The sequence below is a fragment of the Parasteatoda tepidariorum genome, chromosome 12 (assembly GCF_982258835.1).
Source record: "Parasteatoda tepidariorum strain Cologne lab strain chromosome 12, Ptep-v5.0, whole genome shotgun sequence".
Taxonomy (NCBI): domain Eukaryota; kingdom Metazoa; phylum Arthropoda; class Arachnida; order Araneae; family Theridiidae; genus Parasteatoda; species Parasteatoda tepidariorum.
Genome location: NC_141766.1, coordinates 38613340 through 38637122, shown reverse-complemented (window position 1 = coordinate 38637122; position 23783 = coordinate 38613340). Strand labels below are relative to the sequence as shown.

The following is a 23783-nucleotide window of genomic DNA, read 5'->3' as shown; positions in this document are numbered from 1 at the left end:
AAATTTTCTAATTAAACTGTTGTGACGTGTGGTGCTTAGGGGGGAATTAAAACCAACGGCTAGCTAACTTTTATTTTATTTTAAACAACATTATTATAGTTAGCACTCAACACATTCACAAACAAAACATATAAAACATATATGAAGAAGAAAATAAGGAGCTCTGCATGGCAGGCTTTCTATCGTTCGTTCACTACCACTCACTCTCTCTCTGTCTCTGAGTTTTTATATCTAGTTTCTCACTAGGGGGCGTTACTAGTTCCAGTTTCTCCACAGACTCCCCCTCTGGCTCTGATGGCGTCTCGACGAGGAGCCAGGATTCCTTTCCTGAGACGTCCCCTTCTTTTTATAGGAGCGACAGGTCCTCCAGTGTCTCTTTTTACTTCGGGTTCTACATACGGTTTTAAAGATGACACATGATAAGTTCCCAGAGTTTGGTCTGGACTGGCCGGATCGGCAATGTCATAAGTTGTTGGGGATCGGTTAGTAAGAACTACGTAAGGTCCTTCTCTTCTGGGCATAAGTTTTCTACTTTTCTTATTTTTACTAATTGGGTGGATGTTTACCCAAACTTTGTCACCAGGTTGGAAGTACAGTGGTCGTTGACGACGATCAAAATTTGCTTTCCGTTGATCCTGTTTGGATTCGACTCGTTCTTTGATCTGAGCTGTTAGACGTGCAAACCTTTTTAGGTATGGTGTTATTTCAGGCACAAAGTTACTATTTTCAATGACAGCTTTAACATCATGATTAACGTCATCTGTGGTTCGGAGTTCCCTTCCAAACTGTAAATAGGCGGCGGTGTGTCCTGTTGTATCACATTTTGTTGTGTTCATGGCGAAACGTATCATGGATAGTTTTTCTTCCCACGTATCATGTGAGTCACCAACAAGAATGGCTAGTCTCGGCTTGAGATCTCTGTTTTTCCTTTCAGAAGGATTTGCTCGAGGGTGATAGACAGGTGTCAGGTCTTGCTTAATATCAAGTAAATCGCAAGTTTGTTGCATAACAGCACTAACAAATTGCGTACCGTTATCGCTGATCAACCTCCTGGGTAAACCGTAACGCAAGTAAACTTCTTCTATTAATGTTTTAGCACAATTTACAGCTGTGGCTTCCTGTAGAGCAAAGAGTTCCACCCATTTTGTACTGGTATCTTCAATTAAAAAGATCCATCTTTTTCCTGTAGGAGTTTCTGGAAGTGGACCAAAAAGATCGATTGCAAGAGTCTCAAACCTTTGAGCGTAAATTGGTGTTCTAAGTAATCCAGCTGGTTTTTGGTTCGTAGGTTTGTATCGATTGCATTCTGCACAGGTTTTGATGTACTCAGAGATGTACTGTCTCATTCCAGAGAAATAGTATCTAGAAGCGATCTTGTTGTAAGTGCGTTCTACACCATAATGTCCAGCTGTTGGAGAGTCATGGTACTCCTGCAACACTCTTTGACGTTCATGAATAGGAACTACGAGTTGAGCATCGTCCGACTCAGTTTCAAGTGAATAGCGGTATAGGATACCCTCATTCATTATGTATCCTCGACTGATAAAGTTGGCAAAATTTTCGTCTTTTTCATTACTTTCAAGACAGTCAATGATTTTCTTTATTTCTGCGTCTGCCAGTTGTTCTTTTCGGATATCGCTTGATTTTCTTGTAGGCATATTGATGGATACAGCTTGCATTTCACAGTTTGGATCTTCATATGGATATATCGACCTAGAGAGCAGATCAGCAACTACATTAGCTTTTCCTGGAGTATATACAATCTTTAGATTGAAGGATTGTATTTTAAAGCCCATCTTGCTAAGCGTCCAGATGGTGTCTTAATGCTCAGAAGCCATTTAAGTGGTTGATGGTCTGAAGCAATAATAATCTCTTGATGTTCGATGTAACCTCGAAACTTCTCTAAGGCCCAAACTACAGCCAATGCTTCACTTTCAGTAGTTGAATAGTTGCGCTCTGCTGGGATCAACAGACGACTGGCATACTCGATAACATGCTCTTCTGAACCATCTCCTTGGAGAAGTACTGCACCGAGGGCGTAGTTACTTGCATCTGTGCGTATTATAAAAGGCTTAGATCCATCAGGTTGCTTTAAAATAGGAGCTGTTGTTAAGCGTTCTTTTAAAATTTCAAAAGCTTCTTGTTGCTCAGGTCCCCAGGACCAGTCTACTCTCTTCTTAGTTAGATTGCTAAGTGGTCGTGCTATATCTGCAAAGTTTGGAACATATCTTCTGAACCAAGAGCAAGTCTGCAAGAAAGACAAGAGTTCTTTCACATTAGTTGGAACTGGAATTCTTTGGATGGCAGTAATTTTCTCAGCATCAGCTTCAATTCCATCTCTTGTAATCCAGAAGCCTAGGTATTTTACTCGATCACAAGAAAAATGACATTTTTCTCTATTTGCGTGAAGTTTAAATAAAGAAAGTCTTTCAAAAACAGTTTTCAAGTCTTTCATGTGTTTTTCAAATGTTTCCGATAGGATGAAAATGTCATCCAGGTATGAGAGTGCAAAAACATCTTTGAGGCCACTTCGGAATTTGTCTATTAATCTTTGAAAGGTGGCAGGTGCATTTCTCAAACCAAAAGGCATGCGCTTAAAACGATAGATGCCAAATGGACAAATAAAAGCAGTTTTATCCATGTCAGATTCATCCATTTGCACTTGATGATAGCCAGATTGTAAGTCTATTGTTGACATGAATGATGTTGGCGTAGCTTCATTCAAAAGATCGTCCATGCGTGGTAATGGATAAGTGTCCGGTTTTGTTACAGCATTGAGGCCTCTGTAGTCAACGCATAATCTGTATTTCCCGTTGGGTTTAGCAACAAGCACTACCGGAGCAGCATAAGAGGATTCACATTCTTCAATAATGTTCTTTTCTAAAAGTTCCTCAATTTGTTCTTTCAAAATTTCTTTTTTGGCCGGTGACATACGATATGGAGGAACAGATACAGGAAAATTGTTTACAGTATCTATTCTGTGCTTCAAGAAAGGAGTAGGCTCTCCCCCTGGTTCAAAGCAGGTTTTATGTTCTTGAAGTAAGCAATTCAATTTTTCTCGTTGTTCCTGGGTCAGATGTTTCCCTTCATCATCTCTCAAGTAGACATTAGTGGTAGGTTCAGGTATGATTGTCGATTCAAAAGTTTTTGGATTTTCTTTCTTTTCAACAGGCTTCATGTAGAAAAAATATTGTTTTTGTGGATCTTCACTGAAGTGCCAGGTTCCTTTTTGAACATCAAGCACAATACCAGCTGCATGGAGAAAATCTCTCCCTAATAGGGTATTGTTCCCTTTAGCATCGGGCAGAACGAGAAGTTCAGTAGATACTGTTTTACCTTCTATGCACAGGTTGACGACAGTTTTCAGAGCAACTATCGAGTGAAGTTTTCCATCAGCGAGAGTCAAGGAAATCGTTTTGTCCTCAAAAACAACTCCGTGATTTCGTAAAAAGTCGTATAACTTTTCTCCTGCTATAGAGTGTGAAGCACCTGTATCGGCACATACAGCAATCTTTTCTCCAAAAAGTTCGAAAATTATTAAACTCGAGAGATTCAAATTGTTTTCATTTGTAAATAAGTTCATACAATTAACATTACTATCTTCAGGTTTAGATCTTGTACAAGTAGGGCACTTGGATTTCACTATTCCTGGCATTCCACATCCAAAACATTGAAGTGGCACTCTTCCTTCGAATCTGGAAGCAGAACTTCGAGATACTGGCGTCCTTGGTTGACGACTTTGAACATTTTCTTGTCTGGTTACTTCAGAGCCAAACTTTCTATCTGAAGTGGTTCTTCTATTTTCTTCTCTAGGATATGCTTTCTTTTGAGTTGGAGTCACTTGTTTCTTCACTACATGACGTATATTCTCGTATGTATCCAATTTTTCGGCTAATTCTAAAGGATTGACACAATCTGCCCATGAATCGATGAAATGTTCCTTGATATCTGGAGGAGTTTTCCTTTTAATCTGATCAGTAATTATTAAATTTTTGAGTTGATCGAATGTGGTAATATTCAGTTCCTTTGTCCATCCTTCGAAATAAGAAGCCAGTTCGAAGAAGTAATCCCTCCATGTCGTATCAGGACTCTTTCTATGTTGGGAGAATAGTTGTCTAAATTTATCAGCAGTGACTCGGAATCTCTTCAGTAGCATTTCCTTCACTTTATGATAATCCTTAGCATCCTGTTCGTCTTCTCGGGCAAGTAACTGTGCGATGTCAGCTGGTAAAGAACCAATGAGATATGGTATCCAAGATGATTCTGGAAGATTCATAAACTTCAACTGCCTTTCAAAAGTTATTAAGAACAATCCTATTTCATCGTCTTTAGGATTAAATTTTGGAATGATTCTGCTAAGTTCATATTTTGGGTCATTTGTGGAAACAGAAACAACAGCATTTGAGATCTTTTGCGTTTCGAGCTGGATTTTCAATTTTTCAAGTTCATATTGCCGTTCTTTTTCTAACCGAATTTGTTCATCTACTTGGGCTTTAAGAAGTCTTTCTGCTTCAACTTCTTTCTCCCTAGATATTCTTCCATCCTCAGCTTTCTGTTCTTCTTTAAGGCGATCTTCGATAGTAATAGTGAGCATATTTTTCACTAGCTCTTCCTCGTAATTCTCACTTTTAAGAATTAGTTCTCGAAGATTAATTACTTTTAAATTATCGGACGCAGTCAGACCAAGCTCTGAGGGAAGATTCGCAAGTCTTCTTTTTTTCCTTTTCCAAGAAATGCCATTTCAGAAGATGATTCGGAACCAAAGAAAGGGGAACGTTTGGTGCAAAAATGTTAACTAAAATTGTTCGATTCTTAAATTGTTCAAACGTAATTTAACAGTCTTAGTTCGATAAATAATTAATTATTTGAAAAAAAATCACCACCTTAATTTTTTTTTTCACTTAAATATGAAATCTAAACAGTTGGAACCATAAACATTTAAAATCAATATTAACAATAATGATATAAATTCTATAAATACTAATGATTTTGTTTTTTTTTAACACTCAATTAATTAATTGTAAGCTTTGTGAAAACACTTATAAAAACAGTGAATATAATTGAAAATTCGCAACAACTTATCACACAAAACCTTATTGAGAATTGTATTACCATAAAATTGAAACTTTATACCCTTTAAATTTGTAGTAAAATATATTCAATATTTTGCATAAAAGCAGATTCAACGCTTAATAACTAAACTTCTAAGTGACAAAATAATTTGCTTTTTCATTAAAATGCCATATCTTTTCACCATAGAAAATAAGATATTTTCTAAAATAATATTCTGAATATTTTCTAAATCGTTAGTATCATTAATAGCACATAAATCACAATTATGTGAGCAAAAAGAAACAAATATTACTCATATATCAGTTCTTCACAACTTTACTTTGACCTCTTTTTTTTTTCATTAATCATAAAACAGAATGCCAAATATAAAATCAGAAAACATATAAAACTTTACTAATACGTAATTAAATATTCAATAAACCATAAGGAGATGATTTCATTTAAACATCTACCATCATTAAAAGCAGTTAGTTATACAATGTTTCAGAATTACTAATTCCAAAGTCATAAATAACTCTTTAAAGTCTAAACATTTCTTCAGCTAAGAAACGAATTAATCAATCACTTCCGCTTTCGAGAAATGAGTTTCACTTTGTATGCCTAACTTTCTTTTTAAAATCTTTAAAAAACAGTAGATTTTAGAATAACTGCTACTTTTTTATACAGATATAAACACAGTAAATATATATTTTCATTGATTAAAAATATGATTTTCTTAAGGTTAGGTTAATCTTTATACATAAAAACATAATAAATTGATCAGGTTGATCAAAATGTTTTGAAATGACCAGGACGGTCTCTGAACGAACGATAATATTAAAAGTTTTAACCGGGATGGTTAAAATCTATATTTATTTATGATCAGGATTGATCAAATTTATATTTAATAAGCTAAATATAAAAACTACTTATCGTCTTGGATTGACGCATCTATTCATCGGGCCGCTCGTTGGGTTGCCAATTTGTGACGTGTGGTGCTTAGGGGGGAATTAAAACCAACGGCTAGCTAACTTTTATTTTATTTTAAACAACATTATTATAGTTAGCACTCAACACATTCACAAACAAAACATATAAAACATATATGAAGAAGAAAATAAGGAGCTCTGCATGGCAGGCTTTCTATCGTTCGTTCACTACCACTCACTCTCTCTCTGTCTCTGAGTTTTTATATCTAGTTTCTCACTAGGGGGCGTTACTAGTTCCAGTTTCTCCACACTGTTCATTTAAAGTCCGTCTGAGACATTTAGTCTCATAACAAAAGAATATTCTTTTACAAATTCGTAACAATATGTAATGTGACACAGCGTGACGCATGTCAGTATTATCAATCAATTATTACACGTATAAGCAAGAGCAACTGCTAATTGCACTTAGAAATAATTGCTCATAAAAGCATTTTCTACGAGAAATTAGAAGTATAATTGATATCTACCAAAAATTGTATGTATAAATAAAAAGAACCAGAAATTACTTTCATAAGTAATTTCAACAAAAAATTACACGTATAAGCAATAGTTAATTACATAAAGACTATTTCATCACTACCAACATTATAGAAAAGCAAGCTCTTTCATTACTTGAACTGCTTAACAAGATTTTTTGAAGTTCTTTCGTTAAGGAAAATAAAAAAACCACAGTTATTACTCTTCTCTTGAAGCAAAGTTATAATTTTAAACTATATATGCCGTCTTGCCGTGAAAAATATCTGGGCTGTAGAACGGAAAAAATTACTTAAATACTTTAAGAGTTATTAAACTTTCCTGAAAATCAAAAATTTGGTGATATTTTTTTCACCTAGAGGAAAACTATAAAAATCAATGATTTGTTTTCAATTTTTAAAAATTTTTGTGAGCCTAAATTATTCAGTATTGGAGTAATTTTTTTCAATATTGAAAAATTAGACCACAAGCGCTTTGCATTTTTATTAAACACATTTATTCTATTTTATTAACGTCATCCATATGAACGTAATCATAGTGTGCATTGGCTAAATATTGGCTAAACTACTTGACGCAACTTCATCAGTGACTGTTGCAAATTCACAACAGATATGAAAATAGCATATTATTTTCAAAAAGGAATCATTTCATATGACGACATAGTCGTCGACAAGCATCCTTAATTTTACACATACTTTTAAACTTTCAAGTTAATGTATGGATTAAAAATTTTCTATTAAATATACCCCATCCCTATAACAAAAAATTTCCGATATAAAAAAATTATACTGGCTTATGAAACACCGGTTCCGGTACAATACTGTGCCTAGTATTATACCTGTCCCAATATTGAGTCGAAACCTTTGCTTCCTAAGCTGGTATCATACCTGATCTGATAATCATACCGGAACTGGTGTTTCATAAGCCGGTATCATAAAGGTTCCAGTATCATACCGGATCTAATAATCAAACTGGAATCGGTCCTTTACAAGCCAGTATTATTCAGTTTCCAGTATGATACCGAATAAGATATCACATCTGAAACAGTATTTCACATACCAGTATAATACCAGAACTGTTGTTTCATTAGCTGTCAGCATACTAGAGTCAGCATATATTGGTACTAGTATACCGAACCCAGTATACTGGGATGGTGTTTTAAAAACCCTTCTATTTTTAACAAAAGTACTGTATTAAATCAATAAAAAACCTGTTCAGTGTTTTAAGTTTATTTAGTTTTCAAACGAATATTCGAAAGCATCAAGGGTATTATTTAAAGTAAAATTAATTTATTGTTTCCCTCTTGATCTATTATTTACTTCTATTATTATTTTAAAATTATTTTCCGCCAACTTTCTCAATTATTTTGCTATTTTATTAAGCCATTTTACTTTCAGCTTCTGATGAAACTCCTTCAATTTTTAAACTGTTTCTTTCATCCTTTAGTGGATGCTTAAATATTTTCAGAAATAGTGAAAAATGGCATAAAAAGAAGATAAATTGGATAGTAAGTCTTACCTAAAACTCCAAGTCGGAAATTAACGGTGACTACGACAACTTTTCCATAGCTGGCCAAAACACTTCCGTCATAAGGGTTTCCAGCATTCCATTCGTATGACTCACCATGTATGAATACCAATACTGGGACCTTGACGCTATCTCTTCCGGTTACACCTACACAAAAGGAAACAAAGAATTAGGTGGAAGTTATATTCACACTGCCTTACACAAATGATAGCAGGAAATGAATCATCTGAAAGATACTCTGTCTAGTATATGGTTTTCGGAATTTGGCCTCAATTGCCTTTCTTCCAAAGGGCACAGAGCCAAAGGATTAATCTTCAAAGAAATTTGACGAAACAGATGGCTTGAAACTATTTTTTAAGAAATTTTTATACTAAACAGACAGTAATCTTCTTTCTAAGGCATACAATATATAATGTGCGAAGAATATAATGAAGTTTAAAATTCCGCGTTCTTTAAAGCTCTAGATAAATTTTTTTAAAGAATATTTGATTTGAAATGAATAATGTTTTTTTTTTTAAATAAAATTTTAACCAGAATAAAAATATATATACTATAAAATCATAAAATCATTTCGTTTTAATGATTAAATATAGTTTTGTATTTAACTTGTATTTCATGTTACTAGAAATAATGAGTGTTTTAAAGATCATTCATATATTCTTTGTTTTAAAATTTTCTTGGAACTTTTTAACAAAGAGAGATATAGGTTTAAAACCTTTTTTGAAAAATACCAATAGTTGAAGACAATTTTTCAGCTTTGTCCATTATGACATATTTATCTTTTTAACTTTTATAACTATTCCGAAAATAATATGGTTTAACCATTTATGTTCAAAATGATAAGTTTAAAATAAAATAAGGAAAATCATTCCACGAAATCTTTTCTTAAATCTTATTAAATTTCTCATAAATAATTTTTATTAAAAGAACAACTCATGTTCGGGCATTATTTTCTTCTTAAATGCTAAGACCTTTACCTCTTTGGTTACATTTTTCTGTTTAGTTTAATATTAAACTTTTCCCATTAGTGTCTTAAGCAGCCCTTAAAATGTAAATTGATATATGGTTAAGAACAGTTATAATACAGTTTTGAATCCTGAAAAATAGGTATAAGCATCTCAAAACACATTATATTATTATTATCTATTATAAAATATTATTATTTATATATTACTATTATCAAATTTGTCGCCCTTTACAAAACAAACACGGACTCTTCATGTTTTCCCCACTTGGCTAACTCACAAAGAGGATTCGGCTGGTTTCTAATATAATTTTAAAGCATGACGTATGGCCTAGTTATTCTAATACTTGAGCAAATAGCAAAAAAAAAATATGCTAAAAGATTTTTTTTATCAAATTATGATGCACTTAAAATAGCATATAATAACTCCATAAGACGAATGTGTTTTCAGTGGTCAACTCACAATATAAGCATGAGAACTGGCTGTAACTCAAAAGTAATTTTTTTCTCATATGTGGAATAATTATTTTTTTTTTGGTTAAAAGAGATAAACTTAGACAAGAAGACATCTTGCAAAAATGGCCGTTTTGACAGATTTCTCTGTAGTTCCGTAATCTACTCATAGTTTTAATGCAATTGGCAATGATATACTACGTTTTTTTAAGTTATCGCATAGCAAATATAAATTTTCATTTTCCCTACTCGTGGTTCTTAATGCCATCACATGTTGTTTTTTGTTGTTGTAATGTTTTCAGACCTCCCTGGTTTTAATACACTCCTGAATTTTCATTCTAAAATTGCAGTAAAATAAGTGGTAGCAGTCTGTCCACCCAATTAACCTCAAAATTTACGGTTAATTGGTTAAACGTAATGTTAAAAACATCCTTTTTGGTTGAGGTTAAACATATCCATCCAATTTACCGTAAAACTTAAGATAAAGAACGTTTTTCACCTTTGCAAAATTGAAACAGGTTACAACCAGTATGGCTAAAAAACATGAATGCAAAACTATATGTTAATAAATTTTTTTATAAAAACGTACAGTTTTATATTCATGTTTTTTAGCCACTTACAACTAGCAAAATTTTAAAACCGTAAAAAAAGAGAAAATTATGTAAAATTAATGAGACATTGGAGCTAGGATTTTGGTTAGGTAATAAGCCTTGGACTTAGGCTGTGTTTTATGAAATGAACCATCGAATGCGGTTTAAATAGTTACCTGGTTGCTTCACCGATCGCAAGAGATGGGAAATAGTAGACTTTTTGTGTTAAGCCAATTTATTGTGCTGCCATCTATGTGTGAATGAGAGTATCGTATCCTAATAGTCCAGGGTCAAATATTGTGGAGTGCATGACACTGAAATTGCTTCATGTGCACAAGGAAATGGATGAAATATTATACTGTCAACGCTAGGACTCAAACCCATGTTCAGTCGGCCATGAGATTGACAGATTAACCTTCTCGGCTATAATATGTTTCCAGCTTCAAAGAACTAAGTGGCTTCATTAATTGGGAGTAGTTGGTACGATAAAATTACCGTATTAGGTGAACGCAGTTAATAAACGGTTTTTATCACAGTTAACAGACCATCTAATTTATGGTTATTTGAATGTTTTGCTTGAATATGGTAAAATAACAATTAACTAAATTGTTACTTAACCATTTTTTCCAAGAAATTTCTTACAGCGTATTTTAATACCCCAATAGTTAAAAAACAACATTTACATTAATTTTTTCAAAGTGTTTCATTCCATTGGTCTACATTTAAGGGCGAAAATGTATGTAATTCATCCGTTTTGTTCATTTTAAAACTATTAAATACTTCTCTTAGATATAAATCAAATCTTTCTAAATTTTTATATAATAAAAACAAAAACAAAGAAACAAATATCCATAAAACCTAACAGAATTTTTTCAGCATATTTCTAACAAGATAACAGCTTAAGAGCTTTTTAATGAATTGAGATCAGACAATTGAATATAATGCGATAAACAGTTTTTCAACGTGTTTAAATATTGTAGATAATCTGTTGCTTAGCTACCGATTTATTTAATGGTCGTTGAATTACTTAGGCTTAATTTTCACAAATTGTTTTACTCATCATCAAATTTAATTCTACCACCTAATGGAAACCTAAATTAAGTAAATCGGTGATGTGTTTAAACATAAGAGATAGCAGGAATAAAATTCAAAATTGTTTTAAAAAAATACTATCTTTCACCTAATCGAAAAAAATAAAAGCTTAAAATTTCTATTTGGTTTATAACAAAAAAAATGACAGTGACTTTCTTTTATGTTACTTAAAATAACTTTAAATTCAGTAAATATTTGATGAGATGATGTTCATGAGATTGCTGAAAAATTCGAACTCTGATATCTCAACATGTAAGATTTCGTATTTACATTTTATATCCAATTAAAAAAAATCAGTTTTCTATTGTAAGGATTTATTATTTAATTAAATTTGTTTTAAAATACTTATATAAAGAAAATACTTATAAATTGTGCTAATTAATCTCCTATAATTATTTTTTTATTTTTAAATAAGTGATTTGATATGAAATATAACTTTAGTTTTTATATTTTGCAAAGTAATAAAGGAAAATTTATGGACGAGATAATTTAGGTTATTATTAAGTTAAAGAGCTTCATAACTACTTTCAAAACATGTTTATATTCGTATAATTTGTTCTAAATACCTAATGAACACCTGGGATTTATAAAAAAAGGGAGTTTTCATCAAAAATAGAAAAATGTTTGTTATTTTTACACCTTGTAAGGAAATTGTAGAAACCAAATATTTTATTGGATAAAATAATGTTTACATGCCGCGAAGTTTAAGTGGTTAAGACACTGAACGGTCATTGCTGAGAACTGGGGTTTAATCTAAAGAGAAATTTTAAGTCCACAAAGCTTCAGATCGATTGGAATCAGCTAGTCTAAAAAGTAAAGGCGGCATGTGCACAATACTGATTAAATTGCTACAATCTTGCAATTGATCACGAAATCGTTGTGCTTCAATCTCCTTGATTGTCAACAAGCTGCTGAGGGCATGGGAAAAAATTGCGTTCATAGTGTTCAAATGACAAAATACATACTATTAAAATTAGTAAAGAAGCAAACAACTTATTTATATTTAATTTACTAAAAATCACCTATTTAATGAAGCTGTGGAATTTAATAAATTATTTATATACTGTCTGAGAAACCAAATTTACTTGCAATAACTATTTTTTTCAGAAACGGAGAAAACAAATCTGGTAACACTAAACGTATTGTACGGTAATGGCATTCTGGTAAAAAAAAGTAAGATAATTCAAATTAAAAAAACCAAAATAAACGGTATTTAAGCCATTCATTTAGTAATTCTCTCGCTTACATGGTTACGGTTTACTTTTAATTCTGATTTTCAAAATTATTCTTCTAATAACCACACATGCAGTAGATATATGAAACTGAAAAGTGAATTCAACTGAATAATTTTTGTACGACACGTTACGAAGTAGCATAATAAAATTACCAACTCTTATAACATTTACAACTTCGTTTATTAATTTTAATAATAATAAAAGTTTTTTTTTAAAACGAACAGCATCATAATAATAGCATAAATAGTTTTCATGCCATGCTCTAAGATATTGTGATAAAATTTTCATATACTGCTACAAATTTTAAAATTTTATCACATATTAACAAAATCATAGTTTTGCTAATTTTAACTAAAATTATGAATAAAGTGCTTCGGCAAAACTTCGGGGACAAAGAGATTCTTCTTATTCCTATAGATCTGGAATCACGGTAAATTTTATATCTTTACTACTTTAATTACTCACATTTTGCTCAGTTTTAAATTAAATTTTCTCAAATTTTAAAGCAATAATTTTGCAACTAATTTTAAATTGCTCTGCAATCTTGATTAATTTTGTTGAATATTCCTCTCCATCTAACAATCTAACGCATTTCCTCTCCATCTAACGCAATTGCTGGTAAGTTCTATCAAAAAGTCCTCCAAGAAAGCAAATGTCTCTCAACACTTGATCCATGAGTCCCCTTGTCTTCTGGAGTGGGTTCAAAATTACACTTACACGGAGTTGAACATAAGTCGTTCTGAACCCAAAATTTAGGTGGGCTGTTCAAAATAAAATAAAATGGGAGTTCAGTGTTTTAACCATTGAGCAATCGTGGCTCTATTTAGAACCATTTTTCTAAGAATTGTATTGCAGAATCATACATTTAGTAACTTGTGCAACAATTCTGGACGTAATCAGGAATGATACATGCTCAAACGAGACTCTAGCGATGTTCTGCATTTATTTTATAAAGAATTTTTAATTTTTAACGTCCATTTAAAAAGATTTAAACGTTAGGTTATAAATTGCTAAACGTCCATCATATAACATAACTCAAAACTCAAGCATTTTTATTAAAAACCAAATTAAGCAAAACATTTAACATAATTATAAGTTGCACCATTCGGAAATTGAATATGTTATTGTATTTTACAAATAAGTATGCTTTTTTATAAACGATAAAAGTGATTATCATTCATTTTAACCCTATAGCAAAATTAAATCTTTCTTTCTTAAAGCAACAAAAAACGACGAAGAATTCAGTTTCCCTCTATAAGCTCATTTTCAAGCTATTGATTTTACCTTTATAAAAAATAAAAGAAATATACATTTGCAAACCAAAGTTGTAATCAGCTTAGTAAAATGCTGCAAGAATAGAAATTTAAAAGTAAAAATCAATTACAGAAAAGTGAAACATATTTTTATAAAAACATTAAAACACTTATTGACTTAACTCAGTGTACTTTAAAATTTCTTACGTAAGATGAAAAATCATGGTGATGATTTACAAATTTTGTAGCTGTTCGAGCACCCGTATGCAAATTTGCAAAACGTTCTCTAGGGAGAGAAAGGATCTACGTTCTTTGTGAGAATCCGTTTTTCTGAAACTGTTTTAAAATGTTTAATCAAGCGAAGGATCATAAGTGCGTTATGCAGATTTTATTTCATACTAAGAAACGAAACATTTACGAGCATTTTATAAAATTTTAAAAAACTGTAGGTTTTAAAATTATGTTTACTTTTTATGAAACTTCCAGGCTTATGTATGAATAAATTTGATTGAAGAAGTTTCAAAGGAAGTCTTAATGCACAGAGAGGAAAAATAAGGTCATAACTACCAGAATATGGTAAACTTTGCAGTGTTTTTGGCTCCATAGGAACACCAAAAGGCTCACTAATGTATACTGAAGCACTTTAGTAGTGATTTTGGTTAAGTTAACAAGAAAATACAGTTTTATAATGTGTGTTAAAATTTGTTAATTTTATGATAATGCTTTAGAGTATGGCATAAAGAACTCATTTATTCGCTTAAATTGGTTTTTAAATTTTGTATTGTTTACTAAATATGTGGTAATACGAACTATAGCTTCAGAAACTAGAATTTTCGCTAAACTGTTACTATATCTGTATGGAAAAATAGCCTCATGAATGATTTTAAATTCTTTCAATTTTAGCACAAATACCAGAATTATGTTTTTTTTTTAAAAAATCGGAAATGCCATTACCATACAGTAAAATAAATTTTACCAGGTTTTTTATCTATACACGAAACAGTTTTAAAACTCTTTTTATTTCGCTTAACTTTATGTAACTCGAATTTTTTTTTTTAAATTTACTAATTCTTTATTAGATTTGAGATGAATTTTACAATTCTACCAGTTATTATTTCAGTTCTCATTTGAAAGTTAAATTTTTATTTCTTTCCAAGAAATGAAACACATGCTAGCATTTTAGAAATTTTAAAAGCTGTAGGCTTTAAAATTATGTCTAATTTAATGAAACTTCTAGGTTTGTATGTATAAATATGATTGGATGAATTTTAAAAGAAGTCTTAAAGTACACATAGAAAAACTGCATGGTCAAAACTACCAGAATATGGTAAAATTAACCGTATTTCCTGCTTTATGGGATCACCGAAAAGCTCGGTAATTTTTCGGATGTGCTTTGACAATCATTTCGGTAAAATTAGCAATAAAATATGTTTTTAAAATATGTGTTAAAATTTGGTTAATGTTGTAAAATTTGGTAAATGCATAATGAAGCCAGCATATATTAAAAACCATTTATTTGGTTAAATTTACTTTTGAGTTTTTGATATCTTATAAAATATGTGGTAAAAATAACTATAATTTTGAAAACTGGAGTTTCCATTAAACCACAGATGAATAGAAAAATGACTAAATGAATAGTTTAAATGGTATATTTTCGCATATATTGCCAGAATTCTTTTAGCCAAAGCTACATTACCATACAGTGCGGTTATTTTACCAGAATATTTTCTCCGTGTAGCATTTTTAAAACTCTTATATTTGCTTAAATTTTTAATTTTTGCATAAAATTTTAATAATTCTTTATTATATTTGAGATGCTATTTAATAGTTTACACCAATTATTATCACTGTTCTTTTTCAAAAAAGTAAACGAAATAGGATATGTAAATTCATCGCACTTTCGGAAAGAAGTATGCAAATCTCAAGAAATAATATCTAACTTATCAGCTCTTATTATTTTATGTTTTTGCAATTAAAACAAGACGGATTTACTTTAAACTAAAAATTTAATTTTGAAAAAATGTTCAATATATTAAATGATTGTATAATTCAATACATTGAATAATGCACAGATATATTGAATAATGTATTATACAATGCAACATTGAATTCATTATTTACACAAAATATTTTTAACAAATCAATTTTAGTAATTTTACAAACTATTTTTAGTTAGAAAAACCTGAATGTAGTATTTAATTCCGTTGATCGAACATTGAAATGAACTTCACAAACTAAGTTACATTTCGAAAGTAATATTGTAATTATAAATCATAATTGAATATTATTTTTTATTAAAAAGAAGAACATCATTTCCATTTTAAAATAAATAATCTATTCAGCATTTCAACAAATAATTCGTTCACTTTTGAATCTTTAATTCATTTATTTCATTATTATTCCTAATTCTTTAAAGAAATAACATCACTTTTACCTTCATAAAATTAATTAAGCTACTTTCATAACATTAGAGGATACTATTCTATTTTTGAAAAGAATATCTCTAATTTTGTCTTCCTATTTATTTATAAAATTCAAATAAAATATCATCGGAAGCAAAGTGATTTGAATCCGAAAAGAATTATGTTCACCACAAACACAAATTAGCATAAGATACTACTTTTTCTCTAACATCATTTTAATATACGGATGCAATGTTTAAATCGTTATACCGAAGATGGTTCCTGCATAAATAATGAGTCAAAAACTTAATGAGTCAAAAGTGGGAATTCTTCTTGGAAATTATTCTCGCAGAAGATGTTTTTTTGTGTTGTACTTAGAATAAAAGAGGAATAAAAATGAATATCTATTTTTTACGTCTTTCAATGATTTAATAAAGCAATATTTATTCCTTATTTCTTAAAATAAAGATTCGCATGTATTCATATTTGTGTTTCCGACCTGTATCATTATTTCAATTGATTTGTGATGTCTACGTCATTAAATATTCAATCTTTAAATGTAATATAAGCAAAAAATGACGTAAAATAGTTTTTTACAGAAATTTATGAATAGTTTTTACATCAAAAAAAGCTATTATAGTTCAAACTAAAACAAAATATGAGTAGTTTTTATCTTAATGTTCTGAGATTTTACAGTTAGAAAGGGTTTTTCAAATTATACTCTGATTACCAAAACTAAAAAATTATGGATCTACTAGTTAAATCTAAATTGTCCAAATAGATTTTTCTTTAAAATGCAGTAGCCAGCGAAAAGTAATTTCGTTAAATTGCCTAAGATAAGCCTTTAAAATAGCGGGGTGTTTCAAAATTTTCATTAAATGGGCCTTAATCTTTTATATACTTAACCCAAAACCGGCATTACTTCCCATAGCAAAGAAATCTATTTTAAAATTATCGTTACTCATTAAGTAATAACTTATGCATGAAATGAAACAATTGTATGGATTTCGTTAAGGAGAAAAAATAAGGAGCAAAAAGCAGTAGAAAAAAAAGAGGTAAAATATAAATGCTTTACTAGAATAGAGCCATTTAAAAAATTGCAAGAAATACAATAATAATGTGAATAATTTATTAAAAGTAATTTATTATATAATAATCATTATCATTAGATAAATATCAATAATAATTAAATTTATGTCTAATAATCCCATAGTTAGATTGAAACGTTATAATTAGATATAATTGATAATATATTAATCGGATTAATAATTACACTAGTGAACACGCATGGAATTTTAAAGCGTGTGCGAATTAAAAGCAGTATGTATCATCAATCCTGCGTAATTATTTCAATAGATTTGTGTTGTCTGCGTCATTAAATATTTAATATTTGAATGTAATATATACAACAACAAAAAATGACGTAAAATAGTTTTTTTCAGAAAATTTATGAATAGTTTTTACATCGAAAAAACTATTATAGTTTAAACTAAAACTAAATGTGAGTATTTTTTATGTTAATGTTCTGAGTTTTTTCAGTTAGAGAAGGTTTTTTTGTAAATTATGCACTTATTACCAAAATTAAAATTCATGGATCTACTAGTTTAATCAAAATTGTCAAAAGAGTTATTTTTCTGAAAATAGAGTAGCTTGCGAAAAATACTTTCTTCAGATTGATTTAAAAAATAAACTTTCAAAATAGCATAAAACTTCCAAATATTTATTAAATAAGCCTTAATATTCTATATCCTTAACCCAAAACCAGCAAAAAATAGTCCCTTAGCACAGAAATTTATTTTAAATTTTCCATTACTTATTAAATTATATTTTCCATATGTAGCAAAGGCTTAGGTATTTCTGAGAACATTGAAAAACATTTAACTAAAAGAGGTTAAGAAAGCATGCTTTCTCTAAAATCGAACAATTTAAATAACAGCAAAAAATGCAATAATAATGCGAATGATTTATTAAACAATAGTTATTATCATTAGAATAATAATTAGAATAATTAAATTAATTTTTAATAATCCCAGAACTATACTGAAACTTACTGATTATATAATAATGGGATTGATAAAAATAAGCGTAAACACACATTGTATTTTAAAGCCGGTGCTTATTAGAAACAGAAAGTTATATTTTTTGAATAAAAAATGTCGAAAATTTAAAAATAAGTTACTTGTTTATTCCATATTATTATTATTATTCACTGTGTAATAAATTTTGTCACTGAATGACCTTTGAAAATCCCGTGACCCAGGTTTATCAGCCCAAGAGCAATACACTGTAAAGAATTAGCCATCAAATTATGGTAAATAGAACAGATGCCCTGAGCGCAGCATCCGTAAAATTCATTTTACCGTAAAATCCTTTTTTACCGTAATTTATACAGCAATATTTATTTAATTACAGTTATTCAATGATTTTACAGTAAATATTACTAGAGAAATTATGTTGTATCAGATATATTTCTATAAAATTTTACTGTTGAAGAATCCTTGCTTTTGCAAGGATTCTTCTATTTTTTATCACACTTGTTAAAGGGGCATAAATGTCATTCTATAAATAATTCTAACACACTGCAACTTCTCCAATATATGAATGTTATTTAGGCTGTAATTTACTGTACATATGTTATTGTTAATTTTACCAAAGTGCTTCAGTAAAAATTACCGAGTTTTTTGATGTTCACATAAACTGACGAGTACTGTAAATTTTAACATATTCTGATAGTTTTGACCATACTTCTTTCCCAGTTTAGATATTTCGCTGCAAATCAGAAACTAATATGATAAAAAAATGGAACTAGTAGTCCATATAAACTGTAATAACTAAATTTTGAACTAAGAAAGAGGGAAAGAAAATGACTATGCTGAATTTTATTTCGTTGAACATAAATATACATTTTTTTTGCTGCTTACAAAACAAAAAATAACACTATCCGTCAAAAATCTCACAATCCTAAGCGACATATGTTTTAGGCTTTTGGCAAAAATAGGATTTTTCGATATTCTGCGACATTACCCCCTGAAAAAATAAGATTCTGATGCAATCGAAGTATTTTTTGCACATGATACAATTGAAGTATCCAACTTTTATTGCAAAAAACTTCCTTGGGTACATAATCTTTTTATCATGTTTCTAACACATGTCTCGACAACAAATATGAAAATATTGACACAGTAACATTTTTATCCCTAACTTTAACCTAAAAGATTAATTTTAATGTATAACTCTTATTTTTAACTAGAGAACGTAGATTTTTATATTATTTTAGTAATTTTGCATGCATTCCGTCATGTATAGTAAGAAAAATAAGGAATATTAAAAATTAAAATAAAAAATTGCATCTTTAAAAGGTGCGTCTGAAAATTCTTAATCATACACTTAAAGATAAATATTTTGGTAAATCTAGAATTTTTAATAATGCTTGACGTACGAGGTGTTGACATTGTTATAACTAAATAGTTATGGTTTATTAAGAAAAAGATGCAGAATTAAAATCTCTTCTGAAGTTGATTAAAAGCAAATATTTAACGATAACTTCAAGACAAATTGACTTAATTTTTAATAGAGTTAATTAAAAAATAATATGTTAACTTAGTGTTTAATACAGTTATTCGTGAATAAACTGATATAACAATAAGAATATTAAATTGATTTTATTCAGATTGCATCAAATATAATATATTTGTTACTTAAATTTGCCAAAAGAATGCAAATAATAATATTGAAAATTTAATTTTTGGTATGAAATTGTTTAATTGATATTTTTTCACCATTAACAAAGTTAGGTATTTTATTTTCATATGAAACTTGCAGTGGTAAAAAGTAATTAAAGTTTCTATAAATGCATGATCTTTTTATAATTTATTCAATATAATTTTATAACTATATATATATATATATATATATAAATATAATATATGTATATATATATATATATATATATATATATATATATATATAAATATAATATATGTATATATATATATATATATATATATATATATATATATACACTGGTTATCATAAATTAAGGAAAATTCACAAAAATCGCGATAACTCAAGAAATTACACATGGAATTTTATGAAACTTACCCACAATATACAACACATAGTAAGGTATTAAACAACATAAAAAGAAATTATCAGACATTAATAGTAGTATAGAAATTAGCACATGTATAAAATAAACAAATTGGAAGTATCGGTTTGCAATAGAAAAAGTACCTTTAATATGGAATATGATTGCCTCTAGAAGCAATACAGCACAAACAGCGATGTGTGATGCTTTCAATTATGCGGTCTATCAGTTCAATAGGAAGTGAGAGCCATTGCTCTTGTAAAGCAGTTGCAAGCGTGGCAAGGGTCTGAGGGGGCGGATTGATGGCAGATACACGCCTCCCTAGAGCATCCCAAACGTGCTCGATAGGATTCAAGTCCGGGGATCGAGCTGGCCACTCCATGCGAGTAATTGTTTCCTGTTGAAGATAATCATCAACAATGCGAGCTCTGTGTGGTCTTGCATTATCGTCCTGTAACAGGAAGCAATCACCAATTGCCCCGGTATATGGGCGCACATAAGCATCAAGGATGTTGTCTCGATAAACCTGAGCATTCACGGTTCCCCTTGGAAAGACATGGAGGTATGTGCGCCCTCCTAAGGATATGCCTCCCCAAACACAGACACTGCCTCTTCCGTATGCATCTCTTTCACGGATGTTTGATGGATGATAACGGGTCCCAGGTTCTCTCCATATCAAATAACGTCTACTGTCACTTTCTAGACTAAACCTGGACTCATCCGTAAAGAGAACAGGCCTCCATTGATCTGACGTCCAGTGGACATGTTGTCGGGCCCACTGCAAACGGTCTCTCCTATGGCGTGATGTGAGCGGCACGCAAATGGCTGGTCGTCTCGCATACAGACCACCTTCGTGGAGCCTTCTGCGCACAGTTGACGTTGACACCAACCTTCCGGTGGCTGCAGCAAGAGAGGATCTAAGATGTGTCGGAGTAGCGGTTCTATTCCTGCGTGCACTTAATGTCAAATATCGGTCATCGGCACTGGTCGTAACAGTTGGCCGTCCTTGACTGAACCTCCTAGATGCCGAATCTGTGGTTTGAAATTGCCTCCAAAGTCTATGAACCACAGATGGACTCACATTTAGCCATCTGGCCACTTCTGATTGACTCTGCCCTGCCTCTAGTCTCCCGATGGCTCTCCATCGTAGTTCTTCAGGCAAATGATGCCTAGAGGTCATTATTACGAATTGGCTATCTCAGATTTTCAATGTCGCAATCACAGTAAAATTTGTGTGCTTTCTCTCAAACTTGGACTTTTATGCTCCAGGCAGATGACGTAAGCCGAGTGCAGCGCCACTAATTTGCATATTGCAATTTTACTCAGCTACTCTTAGTGGACAACATATGCAAATTTTGCACGGTTTGGCTTACTTTTGAAAGAGTTATCGCTATTTTTGTGATTTTTCCTTAATTTATGATAACCAGTGTATATATATATATATATATATATATATATATATATATATATATATATATATATATATATATATATATATATATATATATATATATATATATATATATATATATATCTTAATCAACAGCCGAAATACGAAATAAATAATGAATTATTGTACTCGCTGCAATTAACATTTATCTAATTAAACTGTTTGTAAACTAATTAACATTAGTTAAACTGCAGTAAACTAATTAATTATGATTAAATTGTAATTAAACTAACTAACTAAAATTGAACTATAATAAATGAATATAACCACTGTACTATTATAGTAATTCTATAACCGCAGTATTTACTATATTAGTTTTTACACCAAAAAAAATTACTGTCAAATCTACCAGAATACGGCAAATTTCACCATGTTTCTGACTCCATGAAAACACTAAAAAAGCTGGGTACTGTTTTCAAAGGGCCTTAGTAATGACTTCGATGATATTAACAATAAAATGTTGCTCTGCAATGTGTCAAAAAATTTCATAAATGTGGTAAAATTTGGTAATTTTATAGTATTTTAAAGCATAAAAACTATTTACTTGGTATAATTTACCTTTCAGCTTTGAAATTTTTGTAAAATGTGGGACATTTAGAGCCATAATTTTGTGAAACAGAATTTTGGATAAACAAAATCTTTTTTTAAGATCAAAAATTCTCAAATAAAAAGAAAATAAGATAAACAATGCATTTCATTTTTTAAACAGATAAACAACATGAAATTCTTACATTGTTTATCCGTTGCTATTTTTTCATTGACAAATAACAAAGTATGTCAGGAGGAGAGTTATTGAATATTAGTAATAATATGATAATCAAATTTTAAAAAAAGCTTGCTATTTCAAGAGTATTTTTGTTATGAAATGGGCGCATCACAAATGCAAAGAAATACTGTAAAAGTTCAAGCGAAGGTATAATTAACTCTACACCGTTTAAAGTAAACTACTTAAGAATTAAATCAATAAAATAACACAAATTTCGAAGCACGTAGTTTCCTTTCTTCTAAGATTTCAAAAAGCTTTCAAATATTAAATAAAAACCAGTAAGTAGATTTCTTACGTTAATGTATATTTTCTTTACTTTTGCTTTTAAAGAATTTTCATGTCTTGCATTTAAATTACTTGTATAAACAGCTTTAAAACTCATCTCTTAGTGACGTAATCACTTTTATCCACTGTAACCTTTTTCCTGAGGGTACATTTCATCCAGGTTGTGGTTCCTATTGGTTTAAATCCTTGTTTCGTACTAGAGTAATACTCCCAATGAAACTTTTCCTGAATTAAAGGATTAAAATCTATCATCCCTCCTGTTATGGATAAAAGGGTGGACCTTATCTCGGAAGCATGACGACTGTCAATGGATTTTAGAGGATTAACAGGACTTAAGGAATATCTTTAGTGAATCTCTCTTCGAAGTTATTTCATGGAATTTAAAATAAATTAAACGAAATCTCTGATGGGGCTGGCATGAGGCTTTTCTGACATTGTATGTTTAGAGTAAGTTTTAATGGTAGTTTAAGTCTTTTAGTTGAGTTTTTTTTCAGATGGTTTGAAACATTCCATCCAGATTATAATAAGTTAAAAATATAATTTTTAAAAAATTGCAAATCAATATTATTCTCAGTATTTCTATTTTTCAAATTTATATATTTTTTTTCATTTTTTTTAAAATGGAAAGCGGAAAATTAATGGAAGCATGAAAACTGATGTGAGATTTTTAAAAAAATAATGGAAATTGAATTTCCTCTAAATCTGAAACCCATGTAATGATTTAAGCACAAAATATGCAATGAATGACAAATATTTTGGTTTATTCACTTTGTTTTTTGCTACGTTGCACAAAGTATTCCCAATCACTTTTTTTATACGTCTCTTTTCTTTTTTTTACCGCTGGGAAAAAATAACTAAGTATTTATTTTCAGATTACTATGGCTACTTTTAAAATGAAGGGTAGACCAAAAGCTAAACAAAATTCATAGCAAAGCTCAACAGAGGTGCAACACCAAAAATTTATTTTACTCAATAAATGAAAAACATAAAATTTGATTAGCATTCACTAAGTTGTATTTAAGAAAAAAAGTTAAAATAATAATCTGTAAGAAATACGAAATTAAACACTTGAATTGTATCGTTAAAAAATTTATTTAAAAAGGTCCAGAGTACAGAACTATCAAAACATTAAACTTTGTAAAACGTGTTAAGTAGACAAAATAC

General features: G+C 30.1%; 1 protein-coding gene and 1 long non-coding RNA gene across 2 annotated transcripts in view; one reads left to right on the top strand and one right to left on the bottom strand.

Annotated features, from left to right (window-relative positions):
- Positions 1-23783, bottom strand: part of LOC107448874 (neuroligin-4, X-linked) — a 345395-nt gene that overhangs the window by 71710 nt on the left and 249902 nt on the right. Inside the window, exon 2 of the mRNA XM_071188081.2 lies at positions 8034-8189. Within this exon, the coding sequence (XP_071044182.2) occupies positions 8034-8189 (156 nt within the window). The remainder of the gene's footprint in view (positions 1-8033; positions 8190-23783) is intronic.
- LOC139427195 (uncharacterized) overlaps positions 1-23783 on the top strand; it is a 112722-nt gene that overhangs the window by 59334 nt on the left and 29605 nt on the right. The window lies entirely within an intron of this gene.